The 11,838-nt window shown below is 43.6% G+C and overlaps 1 protein-coding gene across 1 annotated transcript; it reads left to right on the forward strand.

Moving 5' to 3' along the window:
• Positions 1 to 7,234: 7,234 nt before the first annotated feature.
• ID4 (inhibitor of DNA binding 4) lies at positions 7,235 to 10,569 on the forward strand. The gene is made up of 3 exons (XM_032140867.2): positions 7,235 to 8,067; positions 8,456 to 8,514; positions 9,086 to 10,569. Exons 1-2 carry the CDS (start codon positions 7,627 to 7,629, stop codon positions 8,498 to 8,500), a joined length of 486 nt encoding a protein of 161 aa, XP_031996758.1. The 5' UTR covers positions 7,235 to 7,626; the 3' UTR covers positions 8,501 to 8,514; positions 9,086 to 10,569.
• The last annotated feature ends 1,269 nt before the right edge of the window (positions 10,570 to 11,838 follow it).

The following is an 11,838-nucleotide window of genomic DNA, read 5'->3' on the forward strand; positions in this document are numbered from 1 at the left end:
TCCTTTAGTGCTTTGTTGCACATGTTGTGACAGTAGAAAAAACGTACTAGTTCAATTATTTCACATACGAGTTTTTATACTGTTCATCAACTTTACACACAGTCACTTTCCACTACTGGTACGAAGGTCACTGACATCATAGCCTATCCAACAACTTATGACAACTGTGTAGGGAGCTACAAAAATGACTCAAAAATTCCTCTTTGTGGGAGAAAAAAGGCAGCTGTTCCTTGAACATTGTATCAGTTCTTAGCAACCATGACCTAGATGTCAATAAAATGGGAAAGTCTTTTCTCTCAGTGAAGGCTGATTTACTGTGATGGACCCATATTCAGTATTCAGTTTGAAGATGCAAAGCAATTTACTGTTTATTTAGTGTCTTCTCTCTAAGTAATTAAAATACATTTAATAATGCTTTTTCTATATTTTGGAATTATTTTGCATCCACCTTAAAAGAACGAAAAATAAAATTAAAACTTTTTCATTAATGTGAATCTAGAAATAATTTCTGCTATGAGTAGAATAGCTTTTATTTATGACTTCACTTTTGGTATTATCTGCTGAAAGAAAGAATGTAGCAGACAAATGCATATCACTATTGGAATGAATTTTAAGGAATAATAATAATTCTTGTCTTGCATTTCTCTACTAAACTATAATTATGAGTTAAAGCACCAATTTGATCTATTTGGCATCTTCATAACCATTTTACCTATTACAAGCCCCCTTTCAACAATGGTATAGCCATCAGTGGACATTCAGTATCTAGCATGCACTAGATACTGGTGTATTACCCCCTATCATTCATTTACTGCCTTTCTCCTGGGGCTTTCAAAAGCAGTTAATCTTCATCCCATCCCTGTGAACCTCTTGCTAGCTGGAGAAGCTGTGCTTGCATGGATTGAACCACAGAATTTTAAAGGCAAAAATATGTTACCCATTGGGAATCTTTGCTCCTTGCTCTGGAAATAGCAGTGGGATATATCTAATCTTGCGATCCTCTTTTCTTTTCTTGCTAAGAAAAAAGTGGAGAGGAAAAGAAAACAGTAGACCATCTTCAATATGGAATAATGAGGCTTCTTATCTTCCCCACCCGGTGGGTGTTTATACCAAGGCAGTTGCCAACTGGGGTAATCAAGGCAGCAGAGGCTACAACAGGAGTGAAGCAGAGAAGCAAGAGTACAGAACACGGCTTTAGTTTTTGCAAAAGGGAGAAACATTTCAAATAATTAGATAGGGTCCTCCTTGAAGCCTTAAATCCATGTCATGCCATACAACCCAAGAAAGAGTGAATGTGCTTTTTTAGCGTAGTCCATTTCCAACAAGTGATGAAATATGTTAATGAGTAACCATGATAGCTGAAATATTAAATTAGTCTCATGACTGCTTTGGAGGGTATTTCACTACCGTTCAGTTAATGCTGTGATACCTAGCTGACAACAATATGATACAGAGTTAGTAAGATAATAAACACATTCATCATTCTCAGGCTCCATTGTGGCCCTTGGATAGAAGGTTTCATTTCTCTTGGGTAAATACCTACGAGAAGAACAGATGGGCCATATGGTATCTATATGTCTAACTTTAAGAAACTGTCAAATTGTTTTCCAAAGTAATTTTCCTCATTTTACATTCCCACCAGCAGTGTACGATAGTTCCAGTTGCTCCATATACCAGCACTCAGTATGTTCCGTCCTTAATTTTGGCAGTTCTGGCAGGTGTGCAGTGGTATATCGTTATAGTTTGGATTTGTATGTCCCAAATGACTAATGATGTTTAGTATCTTCCATGTGCTCATTTGCCATTTTTATTTCTTCCTCATTTTTTTTTTTTTTTTTTTTTTTGAGACAGGGTCTCACTCTGTTGTTCAGGCTGGAGTGCAGTGGTGCGATCTCAGTTCACTGCAGCCTCAACTACCCACCCAGGATCAAGCGATTCTTCCATCTCAGCACCACCACCACCACCTCACCCCACCCCCCAGTAGCTGGGACTACAGGCATGCACCACCATGCTCAGCTAATTTTTTGTATTTTTTGTAGAGACAGGGTTTCACCATGTTCCCCAGTCTGGTCTCGAACTCCTAGGCTCAAGCAATCCGCCTTGCCTCAGCCTTCGAGAATGCTGGGATCATAGGGGTGAGCCATGGCACCTGGCCTATTTCTTCTTTATTGGATTGTATGTTCTTTTGCCTACTTTTTCTTAAGTTGTTTATTTTCTTATTGTTGTGTTTTGAAAGCTCTTTATATACAGTATTCTGAGTACAGGTTCTTTATATGTTTGGATACAAGTCCTTTTTGAAGCAATTCACAAACTGATTCTAAAATTCATATGGAAATGCAATATCCCCAGAATAGCCAAAACAGCTTTGAAAAAGAATAGAGCTGGAGGATCAATGCCTCAACACTATCTGATTTCAAGCCTTATTATAAAGCTATAGTAATCAAGAAAATGTGGTAGCAGCATGAAAACAGATAATCTGTCCAATGGAATAGATTTCAGAGGCCAGAAACAGACCGACACGTATACACTGTACACAATCAATTTTTAACAAAGGTGCAAAGGCAGTTCTTTGGAAAACAGGTAGACTTTTGGACAGAGTGCTGAAACAATTGGATCTACAAATGCAAAATATTAATTTCAACCCATATCTTGCACCACATACAAAAATAACCTCAAAATGGATCATAGACCTACACATAAAACAGAAAACAAAGACTGGAGACATAATTTGTGGATCCTAATGCAAAATGAAAATGCAGCTTCCCTTGTTCAAAAATTACTAAGAATTTCAAGAAGGCAAGAGCACTAACCCAAGCATACAGCTCTTCTGAGTGCAGGACCCTGTGTGACTGCATAAGCTGCACACCATGCAAGCAACCCTGCCTAAGAAATATAAAAATTCTAGAAGAAAACCTCTGTTACCTGAGCTGTGAAAGATTTCTTAGATAGATCCAATATCAAAAATATGAGCCATAAAGGAACAAACTGATAAACAAGAGACCAACAAAATTTAGGGTGGGCATGGTGGCTCACGCCTGTAATCCCAGCACTTTGGGAGGCCAAGGTGGGCGAATCACCTGAGGTCAGGAGTTCAAGACCAGACTGAACAACATGGTGAAATGCCATATCTACTAAAAATACAAAACTAGCCAGGCGTGGTGGTGGGCGCCTGTAATCCCAGCTACTTGGGAGGCTGAGGCAGGAGAGTTGCTTGAACCTGGAAGGCGGAGGTTGCAGTGAGCCAAGATCATGCCATTGCACTCCAGCCTGGGCAACGAGCGTGAAATTCTGTCCCAAAAAAAAAAAAAAAAAAAAATTAAAACTTCAGCTCTAAAAGAAGATTGTGAAGTAAATGAAAAGTCAGGCCACAGACTGAGAGATATTTGCCAAAAATGGTAATACATTTTAACATGGTTTGCCCACTTATGTGCCAACCACTATTCTAAGAACTTTACTGAATTTCTTATACAGAGACCATATATATGTGTATCTCATAAACACCTTATGAAGTAAATGCAATTTTAATCTTCATTCCAAATATGAAAGGTATAGGAATTTAAGAACCAAGCTGAATGATATAAAACTAGTAAGCAAAAAGGCCAAAATTGGGGCTCAGGCTGTCTCACTTCAGAGTCCATGCTGTTTACATCTCCTAAGGTAAAAACAAATTCCACTTATTTCTCCCCATTTTTCTGTCTTTTAATCTAAGGGGGGCTTTCAAAAAGTCACTTCTTATTTAAACCAACTACCTTTAAAATTCTCCAAACAAGGCATTTTTGACAACCACATCCACCCAGCCATGTTCAACGTACAACATCCTCTTCCTACAAGCCTTTTCCAGGACCTAGCAAACTAAGGGGTTATCAGCGTTTCCGGGACTAGTATCAGCAATCCAAGGGTAGCACAAGTAATTTTGTAACACTTAATGCCTGATAAAGCAGCCTTGAGCTTGAATTGCCACATTGCCCAATTTACTCTTTGGGAGCAAGGGACATTCCTGCTGCAGGGTACATAGTGGTTTCTTATGCCCTCAAAGAATGCATGTGCCTCTTTCTGTGACCACAAACCTACAGAGTGACCAAGGCATGGGAACATTCACGTTTATCTGTGTCTGAGTCCACTCACTGTTTCCCTGGAGGCTATGGAGAAACAAGTATCAAGTCCTAAAAAGGCACTGGGACTGAATAGCACAATATGCTTCCATACCCTTGCTTCATGTAAACACAGGGTGACTATGACTTCTAAAGGCCTGGGTGTTGCAGTTCAGTGAGGGCCTGATTTAGTAGCTAGAATACATCTCAAGGAGGACAGCAGACCTCTTTGTCTGGAGGAAGGGTGTATCCATGACTCTGGTCACCAGGGCTTTCTAGCAATTCTCCTAGGAATGTTTCATTCCAGGTTCCTACTGAGGTATATTTTGGGAGTCTCTAGCATTTCCATGACAAAAGGATTTGGGTTAGCCCATCTTACTTTTACAGGTGCAAGTGAAACACTTTGATGTAAAAGAGTCACCAACAGACTAAGTTACCTTCTCTGCACAGTAGAAATAACATAGCTTGTAAGGTTTATCTAAAATCTGAGTGATAATTGTTGGGTAAACTCTGTTTTGAATTATCAGTGCCAGGAGTCTTCCATGATTCCAGCTTTGATGTCATGTAAGTGTCTGTGTCTAAGAATACAAAAACTTACATTGCGTAGCCCCTAGTACTCTCTGGTTTCATGGACCAAAAAGTGCAGGATTGTATTTCTTATTCCCATAGTATAACCTTTTAGGCAGCACTTTAATTTTTTAATGTCTTCATGCCTTCCAACCTTCAAAACAAGGAGCACAGTAACTGCCTCTGCCTACTCTGCCAGCAGGATTTACGGATCACATCTTTCCTGGGTGTTCTTGATCTTGTGGCTGAGGTACATTCCTTTGAAACCACTTCTTCCACCCCGCTCCACACAGAGTAACTCAGTCTTTCTAACTTTAAGCCAGTCACACAGAGCATCTCCAACAAAACCTGAAACTTTCGCCTTTGGCACTTGTCACACCCAGGGCATGGCTTTCTGAGATTTAGCAAATTCCAAAAAGGTCGATATGATTCTTCCTTTGTGTTACATATTCAAAACTTAAATTTTAATTTTAATCGTTAGGATATGTAAAATGTTTAAATGTAAGTGTGTCCTGGGCACATTAGCATAGTTTTATTTTGCCAAACAGAGGAAAGTCTTGGGTTTTGAATTTGGAAGCAAATTTTAAACTCTAGGAAAGAGAAAAATCAATGGAACAAAACATCTGTACATATATCTATTTATTATTATCGTCTGTGCTCATATGACTGGCTCCAAGATAACAGCTTACAACCAGTAGTGCTGGCTTCCCCAACTTCCCATTTAAAATTACAACATTTTCTCTGTATTCGCATTAATTTAATGATGTATATAACTATGCCTGTCTTTAGAAGAAAGTCCTTCTGAGTTTCATAATTCTGATTTTCTCGATAAATGTGTATGTAGACCATCTACGTATGCACGTAAATAAATGAGAATGTCACTTGTTTCCAAACAATTATTAGAAGCAGTAACATACAAGGATTAGGGGAGAGGAGGGTTATTGCATCTACCTGTGAAACCAGAATTAAATAATTGCTCCTCATTTCATCAGGAAAAAGGAATGTGCTCTGGGTAATAGTGCAATAGTCATAAAGTACTGACATAGCTAAACGAAATATCTGCCTGGTGCAGGTACTTCAGTTCTGGGAAGGGATGTAGAAAAAGTCCATATAGGGGTAGACAGGAAGAAATGAGGTCCATGTCTCTTTCTTTCAATTATCTATGAAAATGAAGACACCAATCCATGTCATGTACACGAATGAGGAAAATTCTTGGGTTAATTCATCTCCGAGCGTGTCTAAAGGTGGGAGGGTTTGTAGAGTGAAGGCACTCAAAATTCATTTCCCCATTCACTGAGAATTTTTATGCTCCTTTCTCATCTGAAGGGCTCAATTTTTTTCTTGAAGGGTACACACAATGCTCCACCAAAGCTCATTGTGCAATTTTATTTTGAACCCTTGAAGGACAGCTTTTCTCTAAGAAATCTAACACAAAAACGCCCTTAATTAACAGGCTTTTTTTGCAGGGTGGGGCCCAAGCAGGATCCCAGAGACTGGAAGTGTGAATTTTAATGCTTTGTTGTCAAAGGAGGAGACTCTGGACATACTCATCACCTTATTTAAAGCGGGGTACGCTGACTAATACGTGAAGCTGTGCATTAATGGCCTAAATTAAGTTACAGGTATGAATTTCACATAAAACAGATTAATATTATATGTCATAATGGAATTTTAAATATTCCGTGTCCATGCATTTTTAATCTTTACGTGCTCTAATTGAATGCGCAAGGCAACTGCATTTCTTGAGCCCACTTTTGCATTTAGATGGGGTAAAAGAACCTCCCCCCACGTTTTTGTTTTATTTATATTCCCTTCACCAAAAACCTGCATTCGATTCGGCATTCTTTTCTTTCTTCTTTTTTTTCTACTTTTGCTAAGCTTTAGCATTTTTAAAAAAGAAAACGGAAAGGCTACACATTCCATTCCATCATTATGGTTTCGGCAAATGTGAAAAGGCGAATAATGAAACGGAGGAGGGAAATATAGAACAGAATGAACGTGCCTTCTTGAACAGCGCGTCTTTCTTAAGGCCACTGGCATCCCATGGATGGAGTGATGGGTGGCGGAGGGTCCCTGGGCGCCGTGCTATTAGGAGTGGCAAGGTATCCGCGAGCAGGGCCCAGGCGCTCCCTCAGCAGCCTAGTCGGGATAGGCGGGGTGGTGGAGAGTGAATTCCGGCCGCACATTCCCGCAGTTCTTCGCAGGAACTTCGCTCTCTCTTTTCCCCTCCCTTGGGCACACATCAGCCTGGCCCGACTCCCACTCAGCTCTCTTTTCTCAGAACCGCGACCCACAGCGTTGACGGAATGGAGTGCCCTTCCCATTGGCCCGAGCATCATTCCCCGAGGTGGCACTGCCCGCCTGATTGGCTGGCCACTCCCGACCCCCCGCCCACTCCTGCACTCGGGTAGCCCGACTCCCCGCCCCCCAGCACCGCCCGGAGCCCCCGCCGTCGCCTCTCCCTCCGCGTACCCGCCCGCGCGCCCAGCGGGCTCCGCTCGGCTCGCGCTGCGACCCGGCCCGCGCGCTGGCCCCGCCCCCGGGGCGCACGGCTCTATAAATAGAGCTGCGCGGCGGGCCGGGCGAGAGCGTAGTGGAGGAGGCGCGGTTGTGAGTAGTGCCGGGAGTGGGGTGATCCCGGGCTAGGGGAGCGCGGCGGCCGCGATCGGGCTTAGTCGGAGCTTCGAAGGGAGTGACTAGGGGACCTGGGTGGGCTACTTTTCTTCCGGCGCTTTTGCTTTTTCTTGCCTTGGGCTCGGGCTGAGTGTCGCCCACTGAGCAAAGATCCCCTCGTAAAACCCAGAGCGATCCTCCCGTCAATTGTTGGGCTCGGGAGCGTCGCAGTGCCCTGAGCGCGCCGGGCGCGGAGGCAAAGGGAGCGGAGCCGGCCGCGGACGGGGCCCGGACCTTTCCTGCCTCCCTCGCTCGCCCCAGCGGGTCCGCTCGCGCAGGGCGCAGGGCGCGCGCGATGAAGGCGGTGAGCCCGGTGCGCCCCTCGGGCCGCAAGGCGCCGTCGGGCTGCGGCGGCGGGGAGCTGGCGCTGCGCTGCCTGGCCGAGCATGGCCACAGCCTGGGTGGCTCGGCAGCCGCGGCGGCGGCGGCGGCGGCAGCGCGCTGTAAGGCGGCCGAGGCGGCGGCCGACGAGCCGGCGCTGTGCCTGCAGTGCGATATGAACGACTGCTATAGCCGCCTGCGGAGGCTGGTGCCCACCATCCCGCCCAACAAGAAAGTCAGCAAAGTGGAGATCCTGCAGCACGTTATCGACTACATCCTGGACCTGCAGCTGGCGCTGGAGACGCACCCGGCCCTGCTGAGGCAGCCACCACCGCCCGGGCCGCCACACCACCCGGCCGGGACCTGTCCAGCCGCGCCGGCGCGGACCCCGCTCACTGCGCTCAACACCGACCCGGTGAGAGGCCGGGCGCCGGCCGTGGGCGGGCGCCGCGGGGGTTGGGAGGTTGGTGGTGGGGTGGTGGGACGCGGGCGCTCACCGTCCTCCGGGCAGGGGCGGGCCGGGAATGACAGCCCCCTCCCCTTGCTCCTCCGGGCTCCCCCGGGCCGCCAGCAGCCGGCCGGGCTCGGCGAGCGCGGGTCCGAGAGAACGCGCAGGGCGGGACTCAGGGCTGTGCGCGCCCTGGGCTGTTAGGTCCCGCCTGAGCCCGGAGGGGCCCCCCGGGCTACAGGCTGGGGTGGGGACGCCGGCGCGCCAGCCCGATTTCCGAAGACAATCCAGGACCGTGACGAGCGCGTTGTTTGCGCCTGCTAACCTTTCCCTTGCTGTTCGGTTGCTGTTCCAGGCCGGCGCGGTGAACAAGCAGGGCGACAGCATTCTGTGCCGCTGAGCCGCGCTGTCCAGGTGAGCGCGCATTTCCCGTCTCGGGTGGCCGGTCACCAGAGACGCCCGTCCCCAAGGGCTTCCGGGGCCAGGCACCGCGGTGTTCTTTGCCCCCAGCATTTCTGAGAGCAAACTCCCAAGGAAGTAAATCCCTTCTCTCCCTGCCACCTAAGTAGCAAATAAACCCGTACTTAGCCTTAGAACTCGAGGTTCAGTCTCAGTGGAGACGGGTCAGCCCTTGTCCCCTCCGTCCCCGTGTTTTTCCTGGTGGTCAGCGGGCTCTTCTGCCTTCCCTCGTTCCCGAGGGAGGGCAGCCTCGTGGGCATGGGAGCTGCCCCTGTGTTCTCCCGTGCAGTCTGTCACCCACAAAGGAGGACACGGGCAGGGCCCCGGAGTGGGTCCCCCTCTCCGGGCTTCCCGAGGGCCGCAGCTGCCTGATCGGCGCCTGGCCCGGCCGCGGACTGCGGGTGTTGTCTGACCTGGTGGTTTGTTTTGGGTTGTTGATCAAGCATGTCTTGAGTTTGGTCGGTGGCGCCAGTTAGTCTGCAGCGAGAAGGTTCACACACCCCCTCTATTCATTCCTCTTCCACAGGTGTGCGGCCGCCTGAGCCAGGAGCACTAGAGAGGGAGGGGGAAGAGCAGAAGTTAGAGAAAAAAAGCCACCGGAGGAAAGGAAAAAACATCGGCCAACCTAGAAACGTTTTCATTCGTCATTCCAAGAGAGGGAGAGGAAAGAAAAATACAACTTTCATCCTTTCTTTGCACGTTCATAAACATTCTACATACGTATTCTCTTTTGTCTCTTCATTTATAACTGCTGTGAATTGTACATTTCTGTGTTTTTTGGAGGTGCAGTTAAACTTTTAAGCTTAAGTGTGACAGGACTGATAAATAGAAGATCAAGAGTAGATCCGACTTTAGAAACCTACTTTGTGACCAAGGAGCTCAATTTTTGTTTTGAAGCTTTACTAATCTACCAGAGCATTGTAGATATTTTTTTTTACATCTATTGTTTAAAATAGATGATTATAACGGGGCAGAGAACTTTCTTTTCTCTGCAAGAATGTTACATATTGTATAGATAAATGAGTGACATTTCATACCATGTATATATAGAGATGTTCTATAAGTGTGAGAAAGTATATGCTTTAATAGACTACTGTAATTATAAGATATTTTTAATTAAATATTTTTTTGTAAATATTATGTGTGTGTTTTTTTTTTAATCTATGGGAATATTTCTTTTGGAAAATTATTTTTCAGCTCAATTACAGAGCTCTTGATATCTTGAATGTCTTTTCTGTTTGGCCTGGCTCTTAATTTGCTTTTGTTTTGCCCAGTATAGACTCGGAAGTAACAGTTATAGCTAGTGGTCTTGCATGATTGCATGAGATGTTTAATCACAAATTAAACTTGTTCTGAGTCCATTCAAATGTGTTTTTTTAAATGTAGATTGAAATCTTCGTATTTGAAGCATACATGTTGAAAATAATATACCTTACCAGTTTTTAAGTACAGGGTTTGATAGTGTAATATATACACAGTAAGTGTTTGTTTTTGTTTTTCAACTGAGGTCAAAATGGATTCTGAATGATTTTGCATATGGGATGAGGAAATGCTTGGATCCTTAAGGAGTTTACGAAATCTGCTGTTTTATCAAAGTGAAAAAAAATTGCTTATCACTCTTCATTTTACACTAAAGCTTAATGTCACTAAGTTTCATGTCTGTACAGATTATTTAAATCATGGAAATGAAAAAATGTTCTCTGCTTGCTACCAAAGGACAAACTCTTGGAAATGAACACTTTCTGCTTTCCTTCCTCCAAAGAATTAATAGGCAACAGTGGGAGAGAAAAAAAAGGCATAATGGCAAATCCTTCAAGCAGGGATAAAAGTCGATCTTCAAACATTAACTTAAGCAGACCAAAAATTCTGATGACCGCATCTAGATTATTTTTTTATAAAAATGATTTTCACTATAGCTATGTTAGTTATGCTAAGCTACTGTCCAATCTCTTGTGATGTGTAACTTCTACATGTGAATATTAAAGTAGATTTCTCTGTCTTGTACTGTGATTTCTGGTCTCATTTCTAAAACCTTACTCTTATTTTTTTTTTTAAGGCTCTTTTTTTCTCCTTAAGGAAGGTAATATTTTCTAGGTTAGACAGGACTATCAGGGTTTGTGAACATTATGCATTTAATGTTATGGGTACTTTACACACAAGTTAGATGGAATTTTTAGAGTGAAAGAGAATTAAGTAGGATTTAATTGGGTGCTTTGTAAATAGTCAACTGTGTGGATAACGTGGTCTGTTTGATTTTTAAAAGGAAAGGATTTGTTTCAGATTATACAAGAATAAAAGTATTATAGACCCAAGGGACTTTTTATGAGGTCAAATTCAAATATTTATATGAATATGAAATACCATGGTCCCTACTAGTCAGCTGAAGTGGCAATGTCTAAACAGAAATGAACAAAACTAATGCTAGTAGGTTAAAATCAATCAAAAGGTTTAAAAATTGATCCTCTCCTCAGCATGTTACTTCTCAGCTCTGACAATTTACTGGTCTTGAGTATTTTTAGAATTTGATGTATTTGATATTGAACGTTAGTTACAAAGTCAAAGAACTGCTTGTTTAGATGAGGTTTATTTTTATTTTTGATATTATTCATTCTTGTCACACATCAAGAAGAAAACACTAGAGCGCTGCTGGAATTCCAAATCTGAAGAATTCTAACGACTGCATTCTTTGTTATTAAAAAGGGCACAATCCTTCCTTTTTATTTGGCAGTTTAATTTCAGTAGGAAGCATGTCACATGTGCACTGTTGGTTAGAATTATGCATCTGTCATGCCTGACTGCTGAACCCTACCTAAGCCTTTGGGCGCAGTTTAAAACTTACACTGGTGGACTATGAACCTCAAAACAAATGGGTATTTTTGGGTTTTGAGGATAGATGTTACTCCTTAAAGTTTATATTTGGGGCATGAAAAACTACTAAAAGAAGAAAAGTGTTACAGATACTACATTTCAAAGAGTTGGCATTTTCCCTTGGCCACTCAAGCAGCATTTGATGTATCTAAAGAAGCAAAGTCATGTTTATTTTTTAAAAAATTATATGCAGTTATACAAGATACTACATTCCATTGAAATGTTGGCTATGTCCTAACCAGGCAACCAGATAACAAAAACATTTTGAGTCTTTTATCTAGGTAGTTCTAATTATTCAGATACTTCGTTTAACAAAGGAAAATATCCTGACTTCTCTCATTTCGTTTGTAGACTATTCATTGTATAGGCACAACCAAAGAGTCAGACTGGTTTAAAACCGCAGAAGGAAAA

The sequence above is a fragment of the Hylobates moloch genome, unplaced genomic scaffold (assembly GCF_009828535.3).
Source record: "Hylobates moloch isolate HMO894 unplaced genomic scaffold, HMol_V3 SCAFFOLD_20, whole genome shotgun sequence".
NCBI classification, from domain to species: domain Eukaryota; kingdom Metazoa; phylum Chordata; class Mammalia; order Primates; family Hylobatidae; genus Hylobates; species Hylobates moloch.

Coding starts and splice junctions, on each gene's coding strand:
- ID4 (XM_032140867.2), top strand. CDS start 7,627: ATGAAGGCGGTGAGCCCGGTGCGCCCCTCGGGCCGCAAGGCGCCGTCG. Junction 8,068..8,455: donor CTGCGCTCAACACCGACCCG/GTGAGAGGCCGG, acceptor TTGCTGTTCCAG/GCCGGCGCGGTGAACAAGCA.